This window comes from Monodelphis domestica, chromosome 4 (genome assembly GCF_027887165.1).
Source record: "Monodelphis domestica isolate mMonDom1 chromosome 4, mMonDom1.pri, whole genome shotgun sequence".
NCBI lineage: Eukaryota > Metazoa > Chordata > Mammalia > Didelphimorphia > Didelphidae > Monodelphis > Monodelphis domestica.
Genome location: NC_077230.1, coordinates 88,894,420 through 88,920,309, shown reverse-complemented (window position 1 = coordinate 88,920,309; position 25,890 = coordinate 88,894,420). Strand labels below are relative to the sequence as shown.

General features: G+C 38.8%; 1 protein-coding gene across 1 annotated transcript in view; it reads left to right on the top strand.

The window, feature by feature from the left end:
• The first annotated feature begins 435 nt into the window (after positions 1–435).
• HACD2 (3-hydroxyacyl-CoA dehydratase 2) overlaps positions 436–25,890 on the top strand; it is a 115,582-nt gene continuing 90,127 nt past the window's right edge. The window contains exon 1 of the mRNA XM_007493801.3: positions 436–7,974. Coding sequence (XP_007493863.2) covers positions 7,640–7,974 — 335 coding nt within the window. The 5' untranslated portion in view covers positions 436–7,639. The remainder of the gene's footprint in view (positions 7,975–25,890) is intronic.

The window sequence follows — 25,890 nt, the reverse complement described above, 5'->3', positions numbered from 1 at the left end:
TTCCTATTCTATGACAAAATTCTAAAACATTAAAAGGATGGCTTGGATTCATGAAGTACAGGTCATTCCAGATTAATCTTAATTTTTGGCAGGGAAGGGCTAGAATTACTAGACTTAGATCAGGGAAATATAGTAATAGAAACATTTGAAATTGTTTGAATTGAAAAATAAATTCTCATGATCTCTTCGTGGACAAGATAAAGAGATGTTTACTAAATTATAAAATAGTTTGGTGGATTTGGAGTTAGCTGAATGATCAGACCCATAGTCATTAATTTATTGATGTCAGTCCCCAAAAAGAATTAGAGTACCTCAAGGATCTGTTCTTGGTTTTGTTTTATTCAACATTTTTAAAAGAATTAGTTACTTTGATTAAGGCATGAATGGCATGTTTATTCAATCTATAGATGATGCAAACCTGAGAATGTTAATAGTCACTTAACATTTATTAAGTATTAAGTATTAATTAGGCACTGTGCTGAGTGCTAGGGATACAAATACAAATAAAGTCTCTTCCCTCAAGGAGCTTATATTCTAATAGGAGAAAACACACAAAAGGAAGCTAAAAAGCAGATGGTAGGGAAATAGGTCCCCAACAAGGTGGCATGGTGGAGAACTCAGACAAATCCCAGAGTAGTGAAACCAGGAGAGAAATATGTTTGAGCTTAAATGGAGGGATCATAGATCTGGGGCCAAAAGGAACCTCAGAGGCCATCTAGTTCACCCACAATCATTTTACATTTTGGTAAAGTAAAGCCAAATGACTTGCCCAAAATTACTCAAATAATAGACATCAGAGATAGGAAATGAACCCAGATCCATTAACCCCAGAGCCATGCTACATTGTATGGGCAACCTGAGATTTTTTTTTAAAAGTAAAAAAGATAAGGTAGAACAATCAAACAACAAGCACTTATTAAGTCCTTACTATGTACAAGATACTGCACTATACACTGAGGATATCAAAACAAAGGGGGAAAACGGTCTCTGCCTTATAATTTAGACAGGAGAGGCAACATGTGTTTGTATATACAAAAGGCGATTTTGAGGGAACGACACCAGCAGTTGGGGGGAATAAGAAAGGCCTCATGTAGAAACCCATTGCCGAGCTGGGTTGAAGAAAACTAAGGATGCTAAGAAACAGATATGAATAGAGAATGCCTTCCTCATGTGGGGGGCAACATCCCATGCAAAGGAATGAAGATCAGAGATTCAGTGCCATGTTTTAGAAATAGCAGAAAATTCAATTTGGCCGGACCATCATGGGTGGAAATATATGTTGGAGCCAAGTTTCTACTTGATCCTAAAGATAATAAGAAATCACTAGAATTTACTGAATAAAGCAGTGACATAGCAGATTTTCACAGTAGAAAAATCTGTTTGGCAACTAGATGAAGGATAGATTGGATGGAGGATGAGATTTAAGGCAGAAGGCCCAATAAGGAATCTATTGTAATAGTCTAAGTGAGAGATAAAGGGGATCTGAACTATAGGGGTGCTGTACAAGTTAAGAGAAAGGAATACTTAAGGTATACTTTGTAGAAGCAGAAACAGTAAGATTGGGCAACTGAATGGATATGTGAGTCCATGAGAGTGAGAATTCAACAATAGCATCAAGTTGTGGATCTGGGTGACTGGAAAGATAGTGGTACAGATGTAGAGAAGTACAGAAGAGGAGAGTTATGGACCCGCTAAGTTTGAAATATCTAGTGGATAGACCGTTCAAAATGTCCAATAGACAAATGGAGCTCAGGAGAGAAACTTGAAATGGCCTGGAAATGCAAATCTGATGATGTCACCAACAGAGAGTCTAGAGAAAGAGAAATCCCAAGAAGGTCCATAAACATTTATTAAGGACTTACCATGTGCTAAATGCTGGGACAGAAATGTGAGGAACAGCCAGAGTTAGAGAGCACGCTATAGATAATGATCCAGCAAAGAAGAATGAGAGAGAATGACCAGGAGAGCCTGATCCTCAGTATCAGATACTTCAGGGAAGTCAAGAAGAATGAGAATTGAGAAAAGACGTACATTAATATTAGGTAAATAAGAGATTACTGGGAGTGGGGGCGACAGGTAGGTAGCTTAGTGAATTTTAAGTTAGGCCTAGGGACAGGAATGGGTTCAAATCTAACCTCAGATATTTCCTAGCTGTGTGACCCTAGGCAAAGTCACTTAATCCCCCACTGCCTAACCCTTATAGCTCATCAGCCTTAGAAACAATACAAAGTATTTATTTTAAGATAGAAATTAAAAATAAAAGATCACTGAGAAGTTTCATTTGAGTAATGAGGTGAATGTGAAAAGAGAGGAAAGAAAGGTGAGAAGAGAAAACTGTTCAAGAAATTTGGCTGAGAAAAGTAAGACAAATTCTAAGATAATGGACTGAAAAGTAAGGCCTGTAGAGTTTTTTTTAAGGATGAGGGAAATTTAAACTGAATTGAAGATATTAATGAAGGAACCAGTAGATAGGAAGAAATCACAATTTCCAAGTATTTTTAAAAGTTATCACATAGAAAATGGTTCTGAATTGTTCTACTTGGCTTCATCGAGCAGAAATAGGGTCAATTAATGGAAACTACAGGAGAGCAAATTTTGGTTCCATGTAAGAAAAAACTAACAATTAAAACTGTCTAAAAAATGGAATAGGATGACTGAATATTAGTGGTCTTATAACTAAGGTTAAAATGACCTCTTGTTAGGTATTTTATATTGGGAATTCTTGTTCTAGTATAGCCTGTGCTGTCCCATCCACTCTGATCTTGTGAATGGTAAGCTGACTTTGGCTGCTGTTAAGATTAAAATTCCCTGGAGACTATATCTTAATTTATAATCATTAAATAAATTAAAAGAGAGGGTCAGACAAAGAAAAGGCTCTTGCCACGGGTAGCTGGCTGTTCCCTTTACCAAACCTCAAATGAGCTCCAGAGCAATCTCCACAAACACTTTCTTACACCAAAATCCTCCCCCAATGGAGTGACTTCCTTTCTCCAAATCTTTTTTAAGCTATTCTGAATCTCTCTGATTTTGCAGACTCCAATCTTTGTCGGTATCAGAGGCTAGTCTTCTGGACTTGGGACAAGAGGAAAGCATTTCCTGGTGCCAGGGAGCCACAAGGCTTCTGACATCCTCTCTGGGTGTGCGTGTATCCCCCTCATACAGATAAGCCCCAGGCCTTCCTCCTAACTCAGAGTGTGGCTGAATTGCTACCTCAAAGAATGGGCTATTTTCAAACTCAATATGAAATTTTCCTCTTAGAATCTAAGGCTGATTTTAGGGTATCAAGAAATAAGGTTCAGGCTAGTATTAAATTCTCACACTGCCATATTTTAGGATAGGAAAGAGCATGACTTTCAACATGAGGTCATTTTAAAGGATATAATAAATATCCATATGGTGTTTTAATGCTAAGAGTGGGGAAAACTTAGTATTAAATTCAAAGTACCTTTAGTTAATGTTTGCTAGAAAGCTGGCAAAAAATGGAGACTTTCAGGCTTCTAGTCTGATCCAGGAAACCCATTTCACAAGTGATCATACATACACTGTCACAAGAATTCCAGACAGCATTTAACTAGCTGTGCATCAGCCTATCTGATTCAATTCATCAAATATTTGGCCAAAAGAAAGTACCAAAAGGTTCCATTGAAAATAGTCCAGCAGGTCAAATTACCACTTGCTCATAGATGTTAGAAAGAAAGGTACTTTCTTTCCTAGAAATTATTATTCCACAAGATAAATTAACCAAGGAAGCCTCAAGATACTCTCAGGCATGTACTTCATTTGGTCAGACATCAGTTTTCCTCAACAGCAAATTTCAAGGTGATCTGAACAGTTTCTGGGTTCCAAACCATTACCCACAGACACATATTAGTGAAGTCCCTACTCAGATTCTTTCTCTTTGTGGATTATACAGACATGATATGTATACTTAAGCTAATTCTTGCTAGGCAAAACTTGAGGAAAAAATGAAATCCTGAGACATACACTGAGAATACCACAGTTTATGTGGCCCTGTGTGAGTATGCACCTTGGAAACCACAAAGTTTTCTATCTAACCACAGTTAGCTGTGATTGAGATATGTTTTTGTCAACGACTCTTAGAATCCACACTTATTTGCTCCTGGAAGTAAGTGGCATACCTCATCTCCACTTGTGAAAGGACTAGCAGAAAACCTAAATTCCACCTGTTTATTTGGCAGCTCCTTTCACTTTTTGTAATTGTTTGATAATTTGGCTTAGAGTACATTAGTCTTAGAGTACATAAATTTATTTACTTTCTCTGTGACATCTATATTTGGATTATAGAAATTCAGGCTGCTGATCCAAGTGCTTCTCTCAGCTAACAATGAGTCACTGAATCTAACCCTAGAGATTCTAGTTTTCTTTATAGACCTGATTCATTTTTCTCCGGGATCACACTGGAATCTCCCATTCCATTGTATTGGATTCATACAAACAGCCAAGATCTTTTCCAGGGTCTCTTTCTTGGGGAGGCAGAGGGAAAAGATGGAGGGCAATTTGTAACAAGAATTATGAATGGGATGCAGCTAAGATCTGCAGAAAACATCTTAAATTCAAATCTGGCCTCAGACATTTACTAGCTGTGTGACCCTCGGCAAGTCACTTCACCCTGTTTACTTTAGTTTCTTCATCTGTAAAATGAGCTGGAGAAGGAAATGGCAAACCACATCAATATCCTTTCCAAAAAAGGGTAAAATATGTAAAATGTACATTATTTGTAAATTTGTAAAAATTCTAACAAATGGAAGAAATTATTAGAAACCTCTATAGGTTTATACTTTATACCTTTCTTGCAGTACATATCACATTTTCTACTAAATTATAACTTTTTTGAAGCATGAACAACACCTTCCTCCTTTCTTATGTCTCATAGCTTCTAGTTCCTGTTTGCTCTGCAACTGACAGAGCTTTAAATTATTCCATTTATCAACTAGGGAATGGCTTCAAAGCTTTTCCACTGTGTGATAGGACCTGCCAGGGTTCTTAACTCACTAGCAGAGTCTTTGAACTGCCAAGGTCACCTCTACCACAGAAAAGGAACTAGAGTAGGACTTTAATAAAAGGTCAGGTATATCAATTCTAAATAAATACAAGTTATCATTCATTTTAAATGCTTAGCTCAAAATGAAGAAGATGCCTACAAAGAAGGCAGGGGAGATTTTTACTATTTTGTAAATGAAGAAACTGAAGCACAGAAAAATGAATTGATTCTCCTAAAGGAAATAGCAGTATTATTAAACCCTGTCTATTCTGTGGACTCCTCATATACTGTGCTACACAAGAATTTAATTTCTTTAAATACATATTTATTTTGTTAAATATTTCCCAATTATGTGTAAAAATCTTTTAACAGTTTTTAAAATTTATTTTCTGGCTGAGTAACAACTCAAGATAGAAGAACAAGGTCTAGGCAAACAAGGTTAAATGATTTTCCCAAGGTAACACAACTAGGAAGTGTCTGAGGCCACATTTGAACTCAAATTCAGGCCTATACTGCTATCGACTGAGCAACTTAGCTGCCCCTAATATTCTTTTTAAAATTTGAGTTCCACTGTGCCCAAAGGGCTATAAAACAATGCACATCCTTGGATCTGGTAATATCATTATTAGGTCTGTATCCCAAAGAGATAAAAAAAAAAGGGGGGGGGGAAGGACCTACTTGTACAAAAATATTTATAGCAACTTTTTGTAGAGGCAAAAAACGAAATTGAGGGGATGTTCAGCAATTGAGGAATAGCTGAACAAATTGTGGTATATGTTGGTGATGAAAAAAAGTGCTGTAAGAAATGATGAACAAGATGATTTCAGAAAGAGCTAGAAAGACATACATAAACTGATGTGTGGAATAAAATAAGCAGAACCAGGAGAACATCATACACAATAACAGCAATATTGTGGAATGATCAACTGTGAAAGACTTAGACATTCTCATGATTTTAGGACAATTCTGAAGGGCTTATGACAAAGAATGCTATCCACCTTAAGAGAAAGAACTTTTGGAGTAGGAATGCAGATGATTTTTCATTTTAGTTTATTTGGGGGTTTTGGTTTTATATGATTATTCTCTTGCAAAAATGAACAATGTAGAAATGTTTTGCATGTATATACATGTATAACCCTGATCAAATTGTTTGACAGCTTCAGGGATGGGAGGGAGACAATCTGGATCATATAACTTCAAATAACTTATGTGGAAACACTTATTACATGTAACTGATAAAATATATTTACAAAAAAAAAATTCCAGTTCCAAATTCTATCTTCTCTCTTTCCCCCCCTTCCCACCTCTTTAGAAGTTAAACGATGATATTGATTATACATATGAAGTCATGCAAAACCATTGATTACCAACATATACCACAATTTCCATATTAGCCATGTTGCAAAAGGGACATTCACATCCCTCCCCCCAAAAAATTCTCCCAAAAAATAAAGTAAAAAAACAAGGACACTTAAGAGTTCATCAGTTGTCTCTCTAGAGGTGTGTAGCATTTTTCATGTGTCCTTTAGAATTGTCTTGTATCACTTCCTCTATCAGAATAGTTTAATCTTTCACAGTTAATCATTCTTACAATATTGCTGAAACAAGCATTCAAACTTGAAGGAGAAATTCTTTGAAGAAATCTTTTTGTAAAGCAAACATTTTCAGTTGTTCTTTCCCAAATTTTCACTTTAAGCTAGGTTTTCTTAAATCTGAGCATTCAATCCGCAAGTGTTTTATTAAGGGCCTATTTTGCCACTGTCCCTGTGCCATGTTTCCTTTTAAGAGGCTGACATTATTGAGAGAGACCTCCAAAGGAAACGGATGAATCCTTCCTAAATGTCAAAGAAAACAAGTGGGGGTAGAACACTGGGTAGGACGCAGGTTTCACAACAGGTTGCACAGACTGTTCCTTCGCAGGGGAGGTAGATTTTGCATACCCAGTTCTCCCTCAGATTTCACATTAGCAGCAAGCATCCTTCTTGTCCCACCCCGGGGTTGCGTGGCCATTCTCGCAGGCTCAGATTTGGACATCAAAAGTCACGCCCCTTCGCCCCATTTGCTGCACATCTTCCCGAGAACATAGGGGGTGGGGCGGATAGGGCTGCCCCAACCTCTAGACTACACTGGAGAAGGTAGCCCCGTCGCTTCAGTGAACCTCAGTTTCCCTCATCCTCATATGTAAATTAATGGGGGGGGGGGTAGGGGTTGGTCTCGAGATCTCTAAAGGTTCTTTTCCCGATCGACTTTCTGGGACTCTGAGGTTCTCAAGCCCCGCCTCGATTCAGCCAAAAGGATAAGAAAAAGAATTGAACAAGAGAGATAGGAGGATATGACAGTTCTCGCCATTGTACCCCGCTTCCTCTCAGGAAGCAGAAACACCCCCGAGATCGATATTAGCCAACCACCTCAGCCAGAGGCAGACCTCGGCGACGGGTGGCCAGTAGGGTCATACCGCAACACCACCCGAGGTCTAGGAGGCGCAGGATTATGTTCATTTGCCCTCACTCAACATGGCGCTCCGGGAAGTGGAGGTTATCGTGAAGTGGAGGGTGGAGCGAAAGAAGAGCGTCGTATGACTGGATCGGAAACGGCGCGAGCCTGTGGGAAGCGAGGGGTCATTTGCCCTCATCAAAGATGGTGTTCACAGCGCGTTTTCTCCTTCCCCCCCCAGCCCCGACCCCACGCGTTAGTCCCTGGCCCCGCCTCATTACTCTGACCCCGCCTCCGCCTTCTAGCTACCCGTTGCTGGGCCGCGCTCACTCCGCGTCGAGTTGTCTTCTCCCGGGCCAGGTAGAGATAGGCATTTTGGACATGGCGGCGGCGGCTACTGCAGTATCTTCGACGACGAAGGGGAATGGGACCAGCGGCCGGTCTGGGCCCAGTGAAGCCAGCGGCCCTCGAAAGAAGAAGGGACCGGGGCCCTTGGCCACCGCGTACTTGGTCATCTACAATGTAGTGATGACTGCCGGGTGAGCCAGGGAAGGGGCGCAGGTGACCTAGGTGGCCGTTGGAAGGGTGTGGAGAAGAGTGAGGAGGGGGCGGTGTCCCGGGTGGGGAGGGGGCCTGCGAGCCCGGTGAACAGTCTGCGAGCGTGCGCCCTGACGACGGGCGTCCCTTCATTCATTCATTCATCCTCTAACCTACTCGGCGAAGCCAGACTTAAGCACCTCGGCTCAGAAGTAAGGCACTGCGGGGTGGGAGTGGGGATGGGGGGGAGGAGAGGTGCGGGTGGAAGGAAGGTGAAAAGATGAATGAACCAGCCACAGCCCCTGTTCTCCCGGGTCTCCCGGTTTCGGTACCTATTGGAGGGCCTTGAATGACATGCTAAAGATTTTGGATCTAGTAGATTGAAGTTTCTGGGTAGAAAAATGAAGTGGTCAGTTTGGCCGGGTGGGGGCGGGGGTGTTGAATGCTTCGGAGAAGAGAGAAAATGGGGGTAAACCGACCTATTGGGCTGTTGTTTGTACAAGAACACAGTATTTGAGTAGCAGGTAGTGACTGGGAGACCCATTCGAGAGGATACTTACTTATATTGGGGAAAAGGATGACTTCTGTAAGTGATGGGTAGCAGATTATATTAGGAGGCATATTCTGGAAAGGAAGAATGTTAATATATGGAGAGCTTTTCTTAAAAAATGTCTTCTGTGTGTAGGAAGGGACTGAAGTTTTTAATGTAAAAAAGGGTCAAAGTTTTTTAAGACTTTCAAGGTTTAGGCTGAATGATTAGAAGGGGATTTCCCTATTATAATTCGGAGTATGAATTTTTGGGGAAAGTGTCTTCAGTTTGAAAGAATTTTAGTAGATCAGGAGAAATTAGTCTATTGCCCAGCTATTGATGCTTCTTCTTAAAAAAATGTTTTTAATTTGTTAAGTTAAAATTCCCAGGTATCACCCACTCTCAATCCCTTCCCTCACTAGAGGGCCTTTTTGACTCAGAAGATTTGTGTAGACATTTTTTTTACATATTCAGATTTTTCAGAGTATACAAATACAAATTTTATGGATTTACAAACAATATTCCTTTCTCCATAAAGGATTAAAAATGTTGTACTAACTAACTAACCTAACTAAAACCTAACTAAAAGTACAAGACAAGCCAGTACTCAAAATGTATATAATAATAGATGCCTTTAAGTTGACTTGGGAGAAAGTAATTCTAATTAAATTATTTTTTTCCAATTTCTTCAGCAAGGTCCTTTGTTCTACATTCCTCTTGCAAAGCCATCTATAGAATGGCTTATTTTTATTTTGTACATTTCTACTGCTAAACCCTTTGAAAAGAAAGTAATGGAAAGCCTCACAAAAGGTAATAAGCAAAAAGCTTCTTTATTCCTTTGAAGAAGGGAAAGCTAGACATAGCTGTGTTGAGGCCTGGAATCAACCAAACCCAAAGCAATGTGGTGAAACCTTCATCCATATAGTTGTGACAAGACAGTGAACAAGAAGGTAGAGTTCCTTGTAACAATGAAAAAGTTTGCTTAGTGACAAGAAAGCACCAGAGTCTGTTCTTATCAGGACTTCATGATCTGGATATGGTTCTTGCTGGTGCAAGTTTGAATTTGTTCAACCTCATGGATCTTTCAGGCTGTTTGGTTAAACTGGTTCAGTGGTTTTGAGAGTAACAGATTGACAATAGCAGAGTACACCCTAAGTGTATGTGTCCAAAAGGACTTGTTATTCTGCCAAACATCTTGATTGGGTGAAATATGCTTAGCTGTTAGGTCTGGACTTGGAGAACATGAAAATAAGAGGCATTAGTGAGAGGTTAATTTGGAGATCCTGAAATGCCTGACACTACTATGGTAGAAATTATATTCAGATAAATTGAATTATTCAAATCATTCCTTGGAGGACTGATAGCCTTAATAACACAGAAGATTTGTTTCATCAGTCTAGTAAATCAGTCTCATTTGTACAAAGAAATCTATTTTTGAGAAGTGTATTATAAAATAAAAGTACAAACTTTCATGGCAACACAATACAATGCTTTTTGTTACAGATATCAACTAGTTTTGTTTTTGGAGTGGGCTTTTCCTCAGATAAATTGTGGAAATTTATTAAAAATATAGAAATTGTGACTTTAGAATTTGCATTTTAAAAAGATTTTAAGGCATATATTAAAAATAGTGTTCATTGCATTAAAAATTCTCTATCCTTTTATTATCTAAAAACTAAGTAAAAAATTTTATAAAAAAATGATTTCCTTTTTCTGATATTTTACAGATGTGCTAATAGAAGTTCTATTCCCCCCTCCCCAAACTGAGGTGGAATCCCAAAGGAATCTAAATCTCAAAAACTTTCTTTTGTGTAACTAAATTCCATTCCAATAACAAACAAGTCCTGTGACTACTAGGACAGGAAACTAATAGCTCCTGCCCTCCCACAGTTGCTTATCTAATAGTTCTCCTGGGAGTGGTAGAGGTACACTATTAAATACAAGGGAAATTGAGAAAGGAGTAGCCATTAAGACCCAGAGATTTCAAAGATGGCTTCAGAGAGCTGTACTTGGTGAGGAATATTACATTCTTGGAACAGGTTGTAGGTCAATTTGGTCAGAACATAGAGTTAGGAAAAAGGAATAGACTAGAATAAAACTGTAAAGTAAAATAGGATCTACATTGCGATGGACTTTAAATATCAGGATAATGAAATCCTAATTTTGCTCACCTTTTAAAAGAAACTTTTTCCATTGAGAACAATATGTTTATCAAGTTGTATAAATTGACAAAAGATGGGAGGTAGTTGTTTTTTTTTATTTTACAAGAAGCTGGGCCTTTGGCAAGCATACATTTAACAACTATATTTAAATATTAACATTTTATGGCAGTTTATTAATGATAACTGATATTTCATTCCTGCAGTGAAAGTAATTGAAACAACCAGAGATATTTTGTTAAGCTTGGTAAAGTTTTCAGTGCTGTGATTTGTAGGAGCAGGAGTTATAGGGGGAAGGTCAGGGAAGGAATTGGGAAAACATTTCTGTAAACTTTATTTGAATTCTCTTTTTTGCTGTTGTAGAGATCAGCTAAAAGATTTTTTTAATGGCTTGTAAGTGAAGACATTATTTTTGAAAATAAAGTTTGTAGATTAAGTGTTACCTTAAGTATATTTATTGATTTGAATAATCTTTAAAATGTTTTACAAACTAGAAAAAATGTGAGGATCATAACTTTAAAATACTTTTGGGGGGGGCAGCTGGGTGGCTCAGTGGATTGAGAGCCAGGGTTCAAATATGGCCTCAGACACTTCCCAGCTGTATGACCCTGGGCAAGTCACTTAACCCCCTTTGCTTAGCCCTTACCACTCTTCTGCCTTGCCTGGAAGGTAAGGGTTTAAAAAAAAAAAACTTTGGGGGCTCTGTAAAACTTAAAATTTCTTAGACTTATAAATGTTGGAAATTTCACCATTGGGAAATTTCATACTTGAAAAATTTCCTACTGATAGTCTATTGGAATGTGAACCCCCCTTTGGCATGGGAGGGTCCTTCTCCTCCCTACTTAAGATTACTTTAGGACAGAAACCTTTTGCTGAACAATGGAAAGGGCTTTGACCTATACTTAAGCATAGAACAGGAAGTTCTTTGAGTCATGATTGATTTTAGAATTGATACAATAGAGATACTTGGAATGACAGAACCAGGTCTTGGAACTTACAATCTCCACCCTACTCAGTCCTAACAGGATTTAGGAAGGGCTGCAGCATAGATCAAAATTTAATTATTTGAGAATATGACCTTCAACAGACATATGCAACCCTGGGTTAAGCTAGAGCCACCATTGGCACAGGGAAGACATGGACAGTGATTGGTAGATGTGAGAACTGAGGGGAGAGGTTTTGCTCTGAGAGGTTGTGCTCTGAGAAGTTTTGCTCTGAAGGAAGCTGGAGGTGGAGGCCCCTGAGACTGTTTCTCCATTTTGGTCACGTGAGTGATAGGGACTGATCTCTTTTCTTTGCCTCAGCTATCTAAGGGCTTGGGCCTTTTGGCCCAGCCTAAACAGAGGGGGTATTTAAGCCCCTATTCCCTTCTCTCTCTCTCTCTCTCTCTCTCTCTCTCTCTCTCTCTCTCTCTCTCTCTCTCTCTTTCTCTCTCTCTCTTTCTCTCTCTCTCATACCTTTCTTCCTCCTGTTTGTAATTAAACTCCATAAAAGGTTGACTGCTGACTTGAGTTTTCATTAAGGAATTACATAGCTGAATTCCTTGGCGACCTTAAATTAATATATATCAGTCTTTTAAAGTGATTTCCTTGTCACATTGTGGCTGACCTAGTTCAATTTTTTGTAATATTTGTATTTAATGATGATAACCATTATAGTTGGTGCTTTATGAATGCCTGAGTTTGAAAAAAAATCTCTTAAGTTTTTATAGGAACCTTAATTTTTAAGTCTACTTAAAATGTCACTGATTGTGGAAGATCTTCCTGAATTATCAAAAAATCTAAAGAAAGTCTATTCTTAAAGTAATAAAGCTTTATTACTTTCAAGGTCAAAATAGGCTAAAATGTTTTTGGATGGTTGAAGAAAGCTTTAATGAACACAAGAATAATTTGCAGTTAGCATATCCATTTGTGGTCTTGATTGAAAGTACTTAAGGAACCTTTAAAACCATTCTCAAGTAGCCTAAAAAGTCTTTGTAGTTTTGCTTTGCTGTTAATTTTCTTTGTTCCTTAGTAGTCAATTTCAATCCCATTGGGCAGATTTGAATTTGAATCAGTGGAATGAAGAATTTTACCGTAATTCAGAGAGCATAAGAGATGTTCTGCAAATCTTGGACATCTGATTTATAGATGAACAGAGCAGGCCTGGCAAGCAAGAATGGTGACAGTGAAAGCTCAGTGCCCTTTTTCAAGCTTTTCCAAAGTGCTCTCTGCATCAGTGGTAGATTTGGGGATAAAAAATGGGATACACACTTCTTTTGATCCTGGGTCACCAATTTTTAGGTTTCTACCCAGAGCTACATGCTAGGTAAGAGGAATTGGCTGGTGGACAGAGGGAAGGACTGACCTTCACTTGTCTCACTCGGGTTTCCGTTACTGGTTGGTAGGAAGCTAGGCAAAAGTGTTTACAGTTAAATCTACTTTTCTAATATTACAGTAAAATAAAATTTTAGATCAAATTTTGCTGTTTTTCTTATCAACTGATGTTGATATCATTTCTTAATACTTTTCATTACAAGTATATTGTGGTTTTTGTGATCTGGCAAAAGAATTTCCATAGCTTTTCCTTTCACTTGTACCTCTCTATTTTATTAAATTGTTTCTTTGGGAAAATGCATTGTGAGTTAAAAGGGCCTGGTTTCTAAATGAACATTTGAAACTTCTCCTTCATAAGCTGGAAACTACCGGAGTGCTTCAATAAGTAGTAAAATCATTGACTCAAATCACTGATTAACATCTTTGTTTGACAGATAAGAAAACAGATTGGAAGAGATAAAATGTTTTTCCAAGGGCACACAGGTAGTTGGTGATATCCTGTATTAGAACTTACCTGTTTCTTCTTTCCTTTTTTAAATTTGACTTTGTCTATTTTATTTATTTTTTCAAAGTACCAGCTTCTAGTCTTATTTATTAAATCAATAGTTCTTTGACTTTAAATTTTTTTAATTTCTCCTTTGGTTTTTAGTCTTCATCTGAGGATTTTTAATTTGTTCACTTTCTAGTTTTTTAATTTGCATGCCCAATTCTTTGACCTCTGCCCTTCCTAATTTGTTAATATATGAACTCTCAAGGATATACATTTCCCACTGAGTACTGCTTTGGCTGCACCCCATAGATTTTGAAAGGATGTCTCATCATTGTCAATTCTTCAATGAAATTATTGTTTCTATGATTTGTTCTTTAACTAACAGATTCTGGAGAATCGTATTGTTTAATTTCCAATTTTTTATTTTCCTCTCCATGTACCCTTACTAATTATTATTTTCATTGCATTGTGATCTGAGAAGGTTTCATTTATTATTTCTGCTCTTTTGCACTTGTTTGCAATGCTTTTATGCCCTAGTGGTAAATTTAGAGTTGGTTTTTTTTTTTTGGCTTATATATTATACTGTGGTTGCCGGGGATTTAATTCAGTCCCAATAAAAATACTCAATTCAATTTGGGAATTTTATGGTGGTTTAATTAATATAGAGGGAAGGAATTAAGAAGAAGAGAGAAGGAAAAGGGTATATGATTTCTCTGGCCTAGCCTGAGACAAGGAGAGTTCGGAGACCTCAGCCATGAGTCCTTCTCTGAGATGAAGGGCCTCCTAGGAAGATAGCCTTTTAGGAAAGGTAAAGAAAAAAAAACAACGAATCAGCCTAAACTCTGAGAGAGCTCAGGGAAGACTCCTCACCTGAGCCACGCCAAGAAGCTCACCGCTAAACCCGGACAAGACCTGCAGGTATGCCAAGATGCCCAGCATGCTGCCACCAGCCATGTCTCTGCTGCGAAAGAGAGAGCCACCTCTCCGTGAAAAAACACCCGGACAGAGGAAGTGACATGAAATATATAGACCATTTTTTACATCACTTCCTGCGTCTCACATGTACCAATGGTAGCTTAAGCTTGACTTAGGACAGCCCAGGGGGTCTGTCAGTTGTTTCTTATTTGTCACTTTGTTAGCACATGTCTGTCATAGGCCATCCTTCTCAACACTTAATCCTTAAGTAGGGGTCTATACATTCCTGATTGCTAGACTAAGCAGGGTGGAGTAAATTTAAATTCACAGTACATGGTCAGTCTTTGTGAATGTATCATGTGCTGCTGCAAAGAAGATTGTATTCCTTTTTGTCCCTATTTATTTTTCTCCACATATCTACAAACTCTTAATTTTTCTAAGATTTCATTCACTTCTCTTACCTGTTTCTTATTTATTTTTTGGTTTGATTTATCTAGTTTGGATAGAGAAAGGTTCAGGTCTCCCACTAGTATAGTTTTTCTATTTATTGCATCCTTGAACTCCGCTTGTTTCTCCTTTAGAAATTTGGATGGTATTCCATTTGGTGCATACATGTTGAGTACTGATATTTCCTCATTGTCTATACTGCCTTTTATCAGGATGGAATTACCTTCCCTATCTCTTTTGACTAGACTTATCTTTACTTTGGCTTTGTCAGATATCATGTTTGCCACTTCTGCTTTCTTTTTAACAGTTGATACCCAATAGATTTGACTCCATCCTCTTATTTTTATCCTATGCCTGTCTACCTTCCTCATGTGTGTTTCTTGTAGACAGCATATTGTAGGGTTTTGGTTTCTAATCCGCTCTGCTATTTGCTTGCATTTTATGGGTGAATTCATTCCATTCACATTCAGACTTGATTATCAGCTGTGTATTTCCTAGCATTTTGATTTCCATTCCTAGGCCTGCTTTTTCTTCTTTCATTATTTCCTTCTACATCAATGTTTTGTTTTTAATCAGTCCCCCTAATTCTACCCTTCTTTTCTTCCCTTTCTACCCCCCCTTCTTATTCCTTTCTTATTTTATTTATAATATTTTTAACTACCCCACCCTACTCTCCCTCCCTTGTGCTGCTTCCCTCCCCACCAGTCTGTTTGTTACCCTTCTACTTCCTTATAGGGCACAAATCAATTCTCTGCCCCAATGTATTTGATTGTTCTCCCCTCTTTCAGTCAATTTCAGTGCAGGTAAAAATTGAGTATTTCCTATCTCCATCATCTTTATCCTTCCAGTGTATTGATTATCTCCCCCCCCCCCCATCATGTGCTTCTTTATGACATATAAATTTACCCCATTTTTTTCTTTTTCCATTTCTTTAAGTATTAACCTCTTTTTTAGCTTTAGTTATACACACACACATATATTTGTATTTTTGCATACATGTATCTATATACATTTTTATGTCTTGGCATTTCAATCCTATACAGTTTGTCACTATTCCCTCTAAGTGTAATTCTTCTAGCTGCCCATGTGATAACATTTTTTTTAAACATTATTTTATTTGGTCATTTCCAAACATTCATTGGAAACAAAAATCATTTTCTTTTCCTCCCCTCCCCCCCCCATAGCCAACGCATGATTCCACTGGGTATCACGTGTTCTTGACTCAAACCCATTTCCGTGTTGTTGGTATTTGCACTAGAGTGTTCATTTAGAGTATCTCCTCAGTCATATCCCCTCCACCCCTGTAGTCAAACAGTTGCTTTTCTTCGGTGTTTTTACTCTCACAGTTTATCCGCTGCTCGTGGATAGTGTTTTTTAGATCCCTGTAGATTGTTCAGGGACATCGCATTGTCCCTAATGGAGGAGTCCATTATCTTCGATTGTACCACAGTGTATCAGACTCTGTGTATAATGATTTCCTGGTTCTGCTCCTTTCACTCTGCATCACTTCCTGGAGGTTGTTCCAGTTCACATGGAATTCCTCCACTTTATTATTCCTTTGAGCATAATAGTATTCCATCACCAACATAGACCACAGTTTTTTCAGCCATTCCCCAATTGAAGGGCATCCCCTCATTTTCCAATTTTTGGCCACCACAAAGAGTGCAGCTATGAATATTCTTGTATGAGTTTTTTTCCTTATTATCTCTTTGGGGTACAAACCCAGCAGTGCCATGGCTGTATCAAAGGGCAGACAGTCTATTAGCACCCTTTGGGCATAGTTCCAAATTGCCCTCCAGAATGGTTGGATCAGTTCACAACTCCACCAGCAATGAATTAATGTCCGGACTTTGCCACATCCCCTCCAGCATTCATTACTTTCCTTTGCTATCATGTTAGCCAATCTGCTAGGTGTGAGGTGATACCTCAGAGTTGTTTTGATTTGCATCTCTGTTTGGAAATCTTCTATTTTGTTGAATGCCCATTCTTTCCCCTGGAAGTATATAGTCAGTTTTGCTGGGTAGTTGATTCTTGGTTGGAGACCCAGCTCTCTTGCCTTTCTAAATATTGTGTTCCATGCTTTGCGGTCTCTTAGTGTGTTAGCCGCTAAGTCCTGTGTGATCCTTATGGGAGCCCCCCTATATCTGAAGCTCCTCTTCTTGGCTTCTTGTAGGATTTTCTCCTTTTCTTGGAAGCTCTTGAATTTGGCGATTACATTCCTGGGGGGTTGTCTTTTGGGGATTTAGTATAGAGGGTGTTCTATGAACCCTTTCTATTTCTATTTTGCCCCCTTGCTCCAGAACATGTCGGCAATTTTCTTCTATAATCTCCTGTAGTATAGCATCAAGGTTTTTGTTCATCTCTGGTTTTTTGGGCAGACCAATAATTCTCATGTTGTCTCTTCTTCCTCTGTTTTCCAGGTCTGTGACCTTTTCAGTGAGATATTTTGTGTTTTCTTCTAATTCATTAATTTTTTGGCTTTGCCTTATTAATTCTTGCTGTTTTGCATTCTCACTGTCTTCCAGTTGCTTAATTCTGGTCGTTAGGGACTGGTTTTGCTTTTCAGCTTTGTCTGCCCTTCTATTAGATGCTTCCAGCTCTTTCTCCAATTGTGAAGTCTTGTCTATCAGACTGCTGATCTCTTTCTCCCATTTTTCTTTCCAGAATGTTTCCATCTTTTGGGTAAGCTCCAATTTGAGTTTTTCCAGAGCTTGTGGATAATTTCCATTTTGGGAGGCATGTTTTGATTTTGTTTGGGTTTCATCCTCTTTCTCTTCTTTTCCTTGGGTACTCCCACCATAAGAGTTTTCAATAGTCACCTTTTTCCCTTTCTTCCTGGAGGCTTGATTTTGGGCCATGTGAGCCATCCCTTTGGTGGTTTTATTCCCCTTTCCTTTTTGGTCTGGGGTCTGGGTGATATGGGCAGGTTTTCTGTGAATTTAGGTTGCCTCAGACTAGTTTTTCCCAGCCTCCGAGATTTCTTAGAGCGCAGGCCCCTGTGCTCAGCACAGCCGCCCCTTTGCTCAGCGCAACCGTCCCTGTGTTCAGCGCGGCTGCCCCTTTGTCCAGGGTAGGATTCTGCCGTGAAAGCGCCCTGAGAGGTCATTTCCTTGCAGTCTTTAGATCCCAAGGACCCTGGTGTGCCCCCCCCCCCCCAGACAGAGACACTTCTCACTCACTCGCTGTCCCAGTGAGCACTCTGATACCTTACTCTGGTTGTTGGGGGGCGGGGGGGATGGGGGCGAGGGGTGGCTTAGTTCACATTTTTGTGCAAGCTTTTCCTCCTCCTCATAGTGTGGAAATGTTCAAGCCCCACTTACTGTAAGAGTTAAAATAGTTGAGGCCATAAATTGTGGCAGTTAATAGTAGATGACTTAAATTGTAGTAGATAAAGAATGGATGAGTAAATTGTGACCGCAGAAATATGTTTTTTATATTAAAAATAAAGTGGTCCCCAGGGAACTATTCCCAATTATGAAATATACCCAAGTCAACTGGGTTTTATAGAGATTTTAATTAATTAATACAATGAGGAATTAAAGAAGGAGAGAGAGAATAAAAGAGGAATAAGTATGAATGGCCTTAGCCAACATGCCTAGACCTGAGTCTTAAGAGAGATATCAGTCAGTCTTTAATCACTCACCACAAGATCTGTCCAAGCAAGGATTCTAGTGATCGGAGAGGCACTAGCAGCAATTCAGACTTCCCAGCTGACTGTCCCGAGAGAGACCCGGGAGAGACAGAGTCTCCTTAGAGGGAATTCCAGCCAGAGCCCTCCTCAAAGGGAGTTCCAGCCAGAGATTGTCCTCAAGAGACTGTCCCAAGAGCCTGTTTCCAGAGCTCTCCTTAGAGACTGTTTTTTCTTTCAGATTTCTCATCTCCTTATGAAGGGAATTTTCTCCTATGTCACCTCCCCCAAGTTCTCCCATCTACCAATCACAGTAGACGTTTTTCAAAGGACAGACCATTCTTAGTTCACACCTGAGTAGACTAGAATCTCTGAGTAAGTTTTCACCTCTTTGCTCCTTGTAAGTTCACAAGTTACCTGACCTTTATAGGTACTTAGCACCTCTTTTTATTATATCCCAAAATAGGCATGGCTTAAAGAACTTTTTGTCTTACTATAAGTATGGGTTTAAGTACTTTTCATTGTTCAGCAAGGAGTTTCTTCCCCTAAAGCAGGCTTAAGTAGGGGTGGAGTAGAGTTCTCACATTCCTGATCTAAGTTACTTTCACTGCCCAAATGGTGAATGGTCCCAATGGGGAAATTTTAAGGTTTACAATCCTAACCCTATGAAGTAGGGTCTGAGAATTTTTAAGGTTCACAGTACCTTCGTTTCTGTGGGATACTGGAGAGTCCCTCTGTTCTTCCAAAAGTGATTTTTATCCTCTTTTGAGGTAGTCTATTTAGTTCGGTGCTGGGGAGAGGAAGCGATTTGTGTCTAGATTGCAGCCATGTTAACCCAGAAGTCGATAACATTTTTTAAGAGTTACCAATGACTTCTTTTCGTGTTGGGATACCAATAATTTTAATGGTTTTTTTTTGTTTGTTTTATTTTGTTTTTCGTTTTTCCCACTTTCTTGATTACCTTTTGATGATTCTCTTGAGTTCTGTGCTTGGGCATCAAAAATTTTTTTTCAGGTCTAGTATTTTCTTTACAAATGCTTAGAATTCTTCTATTTTTTGTTAAAGGTTCATACTTTCCCCTGTAAGAATATAGTCAGTTTTGTTGGGTAAATGATTCTTGGTTGTAGACCTAGTTCCCTTGCTTTTCAGAATATCATTCCATGCCTTTCGGTCCTTCAGTGTAGATGCAGCCAGATCCTGTGTTATCCTCACTGTGGTTCCATGGTATCTGAAAGACTTCTTCTTAGCAGCTTGTAATATTTTTCCCCTGGTCTGATAGTTCTTGAATTTGGCTATCACATTCCTGAGTGTTGTCAGTTGGGGATTAAGTACAGGAGGTGATCTGTGGATTCTTTCAATCTCCACTTTTCCCTCTTGTTCTAGAATATCGGGGCAGTTTTCTTGGATAATTCCCTGTAGAATGACGTCCAGGCTTTTTCTTTTGTCATGGTCTTCTGGTAGATCAATGATTCTTAAGTTGTCTCTCCTGGAACAATTTTCTAAATCTGTTTTGTGAATGAGGTGCTTCATATTTTCCTTAATTTTTTTCATTCTTTTGATTTTGTTTTATAGTGTCCTGCTGCCTTGTGAAGTTGATTGCTTCTAATTGTTGTATTCTAGTTTTTAAAGACTGCATTTCATCCCTGGCTTTTTGATCATCCTTCTCATTCAGATCTCTCATCTCCTTTGCATCATTTTCAATTTTCAAGCTGGCTAATTTTGGCTTCAAGACACTGTTGTCTGTTTCCACATGATTTATCTTGCTTTTTAAGTTCTTTTACCAGTTGTCTTCAGCCTCTCTTAATGAATTGTGTTTTGAATTGTATTTTGAGTTCTTCCAAAGCCTGTATCCAATTTGCTGGGGTTTCTGTCTTTTTGCTTGCTGTTCCTTCATCCTTCTCTCTTCCATTTGCTCTTTGTTCATTTTCTGTATAGAAGCTGTTGATTGTAATTTCTTTTTTCCTTTCTGTTGTTTGCTCATATTTACCCCATCTTTACTCCCTGCAATTGCCTGCACTTTTGCTCCTCTTATTTTGTGTTGGATCTCTGGTTTTGGACTTTTCTGTTAGCCTTCACCCTTGGAGCTTATTCAGCAAATCTCTACAGTCTATGGGGGAGGGGCATTGGAGTTTGAGCTTCCCTGCCTTCTGAAGACTTTAATGTGATTAAGTCCATCTGGGTTGGGCCAGATGTGCCCTGTGGCCAAAACCTTGGGAAGGGGGTGGACAATATGGAGTGTCTCTGCTGCTTCTACTAGGCTGCCTACTGTGAGCTTCTTCTCCAACTGCTTCCCCACCACCTATGTCCGTTGCTCTGAGCCTTGCACAGCATTGACTGCAAAGTACTTCCTCCAGACCAGCACCGTTGCCCGCCCAGAGGTTCCAGCTGCCACTGGAGGCTCAGAGCTCTAGGGGGGAAGGGGTCCTGGGACCTTTCTTCTTCGGTCCCCTTAAACCTGAGTGTTCTTGAATTCAGACTTTTGGGGTGTACCTTTTAAGTTTTAAGTTGAGTCTAACAGGAGGGTTCCTTGGCTCTGTCCTGTTGTTAGCTTTAATTTTCAGTCCCCTAGAAGCATTTATTTTGTAATCTGTAAGGAAGGGTTTTCAGAGGTCTGAACCTTCAGTGCCTATATGTTGCCATCTTGACCCCGCCTCCTCACATGATGCCTTTAAAAAAGATTATGATATTATTTAAGTCTTAGTTAAAATTGCTGGATAAGTGAATTTTTCAATAAGTGATATAGTTATTGAAAAATTCCATTTACATTCTTGGTTAGTGTGGATGGTTGTGTGTCTGTTTCTTGAATGTTAAAGGAAATGTTTAAGTTTCAAGGAAAGTACAAGAAAATATTGCCTGTTATGTAAAAATAATTCTGGGGATAAAACAGCATAATTATTTTTTTTCAGATTTTCATTTTCTAGTTGTACAAATTAAGTGAATAAGAGTTATATGCCCCATCTTCCCCTTTTAAATTATACCAAAGTACCAGTAATAAAAGTACCAATAATAAAATCTTGACTGAAAGAGAGAACAAGTGCATTTGATAAAGAATTTTCTTGAGATATATCCTTAGAAATTCATTGAAGAATTTATACTTAAATGATAGGAAATTATTTGTGTCAGTTTTCTAAATTTTTACTGTTTTTAAGTAATTGTAATACTAACCTGACAGCAGCTCAGCAGGGTTTTTAGCTACTCTTCAGCAGCAGAGATCCAGAGGTTAGGTTTGCAGCTACAGCATAGAACTATCCTATCCCTTTTTATCACCACAGCCCTAATAACCATAAGCAAGCCCTACTTCCCAACTGGAAGCATTCATGCTACTGTGGCTATAAAAGAGCATGGAAGGCTTTCTTGTGTGGATTTTTTTCAAATGAGCTGTATAGAGACCCAGAATGGGAGTTATAGCTACCCCCCATGTGAGTCCTGTAACATCTATCTGTGGGAATAACCTGAGGTGGAAAGAGGGGGCTAAGGAAATGGGAGAATAATAATGACTCAAAGACACAAGTAGAAACACATGGGGAGGAACACGAACTTCGAGGAAGTAGTAGGAACAAGAGGACAGGTGGGGAGTATCAACCCCTTGATAGTCCTATAGACAATAGAGTCTGAACAACAATGGGAAGCTTCAGGGGGCGACTGCAATGGTAGAAAAGTGAGGGGAGTCACCACTCCCTGGTGCCAAGGCACTGGGGCGACAGGGTGGCTAAGAAAGGTGGGAGTCAACTCCTTGGTGCCTCCTATCACGGTAGGAGGTACTGGGGTTGCTAGGAAAGAGATACAGAGAAGCAAGAGTGGTAAGAGGAGAGGAAGGTAAGGGAGAGAGGAGAGAGAGGCAGAGAAGGCTGAAGGGCCTGGTGAGAGAGCTGGTAAGAGAGAGCAAGAGAGGAGTCAGTAAGGGTAAGAGAGGAGTTTGAGAGAGGCATTGAAGGCCCAAGGAAGAAGGGAGAAGGGAGGAGTCCGCGCTTGTCCTCTAGTATTTATTGAGGGTCTTAGGAACCTATATGTATCATGACATGGGTTTTTACATTGGTCCAATTGACTATGATAATATCAAAGAGGTGGAGTTTAATCCATCCCGGGCTTTGTAAATTAAGTCTGAGCCAGCAATGCCCTGATTCAAACTGCTCTATGTTAATGACCTTGCTCAGAGCTGCCTCTCCCTGCTGTCTCCAACCCAAGAATTTGCTTGTCCTTTGCTAGTGCCTAGGACTGTCCCTTTAACATCAAGAGTTCTGACCATGTGTCTGGTAGTGCAATATTAATACATGAATCATACTTCCCAAATGCTAATATGCCTGATATGTTACAAGCTTCATCTCAGCAAAGCTTCAGATTTGTATAGTATACCACTTAGTGATAGTGCTCTACTATGCTTATCTATAAGGAGATTTATCACTGTGGTAGCCAGCCTTTCTGGTCCCCTGTCTTCTCAGGATGCATGTTTCCTTCTAAGATTAAGTCACAGGTGTTGATCTGGAGCAAATGATAAAGGTTGTCAGATCCCAAAAGACCTTTTGGAAGAACTTGAAAAGAAGTTAAAAAATCAAATAATAAAATAAATGTAGAAAGATTCAACAGCTTGGAAACTAGAATGTGATAAATGGAAATGGAGCCCAAAATACACTAAAGAAAACTATTTCCTAAAGACTAGAATAAGGCCAGATGGGAATGGAAATACAATAGCTCAAGGAAGAAAATAATTACCTGACAATTAAATTGAGCAGATGGATGCTAATGATTCCATAAGTCATTAGGAAACAATAAGTCAAAATCAAAAGAATGAAAAAATAGAAGAAAATCTGAAATACCCCACTGGAAAAACAACTGACCTGGAAAACAGATCTAGAAGAGATACCTACAAATCATCAGAATACCTGAAAGTAATGATCTGTAAAGATTAAAATTTAGGGGAGACGGGGAGACTGAGGCAGGTAGAAATTAGTTTCTCTCTGCAAGGAGTATTATATTTTTTTAGAGGTTTATTGAAGATTAAGGATTAAAGAAAATACAGGGTAAGAAACACGTGTCCAGGACATAGAGTGGCCTATACACAACCTCACCTACATTATGAAGAAAAGCCAGGCCTGCCCCAAAACGGAAGTCCAAGAGCGAGAAAAGCGAGCTCAAAAGCCTTTGAATCAGCTTAAATACCTTCTCGATCTCGGCCCAGATGAGATTACAAGGCATTCTGGGGAAGTGGAGCAAAGGCTCGTGGGGATTGTAGTCCTGTATTCGAGTCTATTTTTTACAGATCAAAAAAAGAACCTGGACACCATATTATAAGAAATCATCAGGGAAAACTGCCTTGATAACCTTAAGCTGGGGGGACGGGGAAAAAGAGGATAAAAATCAAAAGAATCTACAGATCATTTCCCAAAAGAAACCTTAATATAAAACATGCCACGAGTATTATAGAAGAACTGAAAACCTTTCAGGCCAAAGGAAAAGTATTGCAAGCTTTCAGGAAGAAATAGTTCACATATCATGGAGTCACAGGATTACATAAGACCTGGTAGCTTCTACATTAAGGAAGACTGGTAAGTATGGAATGTATATATTCCAAAAGGCAAAGGATCTTGGATTATCAACTGAGAATCATATACCTAGCAACATCAAACATAATCCTCCACTGGGAGAAAGTAATATTTAATAAAATAGAGAAATTTTAAGTATTCCTGACACCCCCCCCCCCAAAAAAAAAAAACAGCTGGAAAAAAATTTTTCATGAGGAAATCCACACTCAAGACCAGCATAAAAAGGTAAATACAAAAGTGAAAACTTGGGTTTCAGGAGGGTTGACCTGAGTACATTCATACCTGGGAAGGTGCTAATTAAGGTATTTAAGATATATATGATACTTGAGTCACATAAGAGAAAGTACTTAAGAACTAGCATATTAAAACAGTAAAAAGGGGTATACATAGAAAGAAGGAAGATAGTAAGTGGAATAGAATGGATTGATATTCCCCCTACCTCCTCCTCCCCCCCAAAAAAAGAAACCAATGGACACAAAAGAGTTACAGTTGAGGCGAAGAGAAAGAAGGTATAGGAGGTGATAAATTATCTCACATGAAGGCACACATAAGAATCAATACAGAGGAAAAGAAGATTGGGGGAGAGGAGGTGGCAGGCAATTCTTGAACCTCTCATTGAGATTAGCTCAAAGAGTAACAGAGAAAACTGTCAGCTATAGAAACCTATCTTACTCAATAGAAACTGAGAAAAAAGGGAGAATAAGAGATGAGGAAATGGGCAAAAGGGAGGGTGAAATGGAAAGGGGGCTCGTGGTTAGAAGCAAAATATTTGTGAACAGTGAAAGGCTGAACACAAGAGAAGATAATCAGGGGAAATAAGATGGGAAAAAAAACAAACAGTAATCATAACTGTGACTGAAAAATGGGATAAAGTCACCCATAAAATGGAAAAGAATAGCAGAGTTGATTAAAAAAGAGAACCCCACAATATGCAGTCTACAAGAAACACATTTAAAGCAGTGAAACTCACACAGGGGCAGGAGCAGAATCTATTATGCTTCAGCCTAAGTAAAAACAGCACAGCAATCAATCTCAGACAAAGCAAAAGTAAAAACTGATCTAATAAAAAAAGAGATAAGGAAGAAAATTACATAATAGCATAATATCCTAATTCCTAAAGAACAAATTATATGAGTTATAGGAGGAAATAGTAAAATGTTACTAGTGATGAATCTCAACTTTCCCCTCTCAAAACTAGATAAGTGCCCCTCCCCCCCAAAAAATAGAAGTTGAGGAGAAAAAATAGAACTTTAGAAGAGTTAAATATGATAGATTTCTGGAGAAAACTAAATGGGAATAGGAAAGTATATACCTTCATCTTAGCATTACATGGCAAAAAATGACCACATTCTACGACATAAAAACCCCAAAACAAAATATAGCAAAGCAGAAATACTAAATGTATCCCTTTCAGACCATAATGTGCTAAAAATTAAATTCAAAAAAGGACAGCAGAAAGATTAAAAATTATCTGGAAACTAAATAATCTTATTTTAAAGAATAAATGGATCAAAGAACAAATAATAGAAAAACAAAATTTCATTAAAGAGAATGGCAACAAGGAAACAACATACCCAAATTTATAGGATGCAGCCAAGACTGTACTTAGGAGGAAATTTATATCTAAATGCTCACATCAATAAAATAGAGAAAGAGCAGAACATTGAATTGAGCATACAACTAAAAATAACTAGAAAAAGAGCAAATAAAATGTTCCCAATTAAACAAACTTTGTCATCCCGTTGACTTTACAAACTCAGCATGCCAAAAACAGACATCTCACCCTGCCCCTAATCTACCCAAACTGTTCATTTTCCAAGTTTCCCTATTTTTGTCAGGGGCATCATCCTTTTTTCAGTCTGCCAGGTTCATAACCTCATTCATCCCTGGGATCT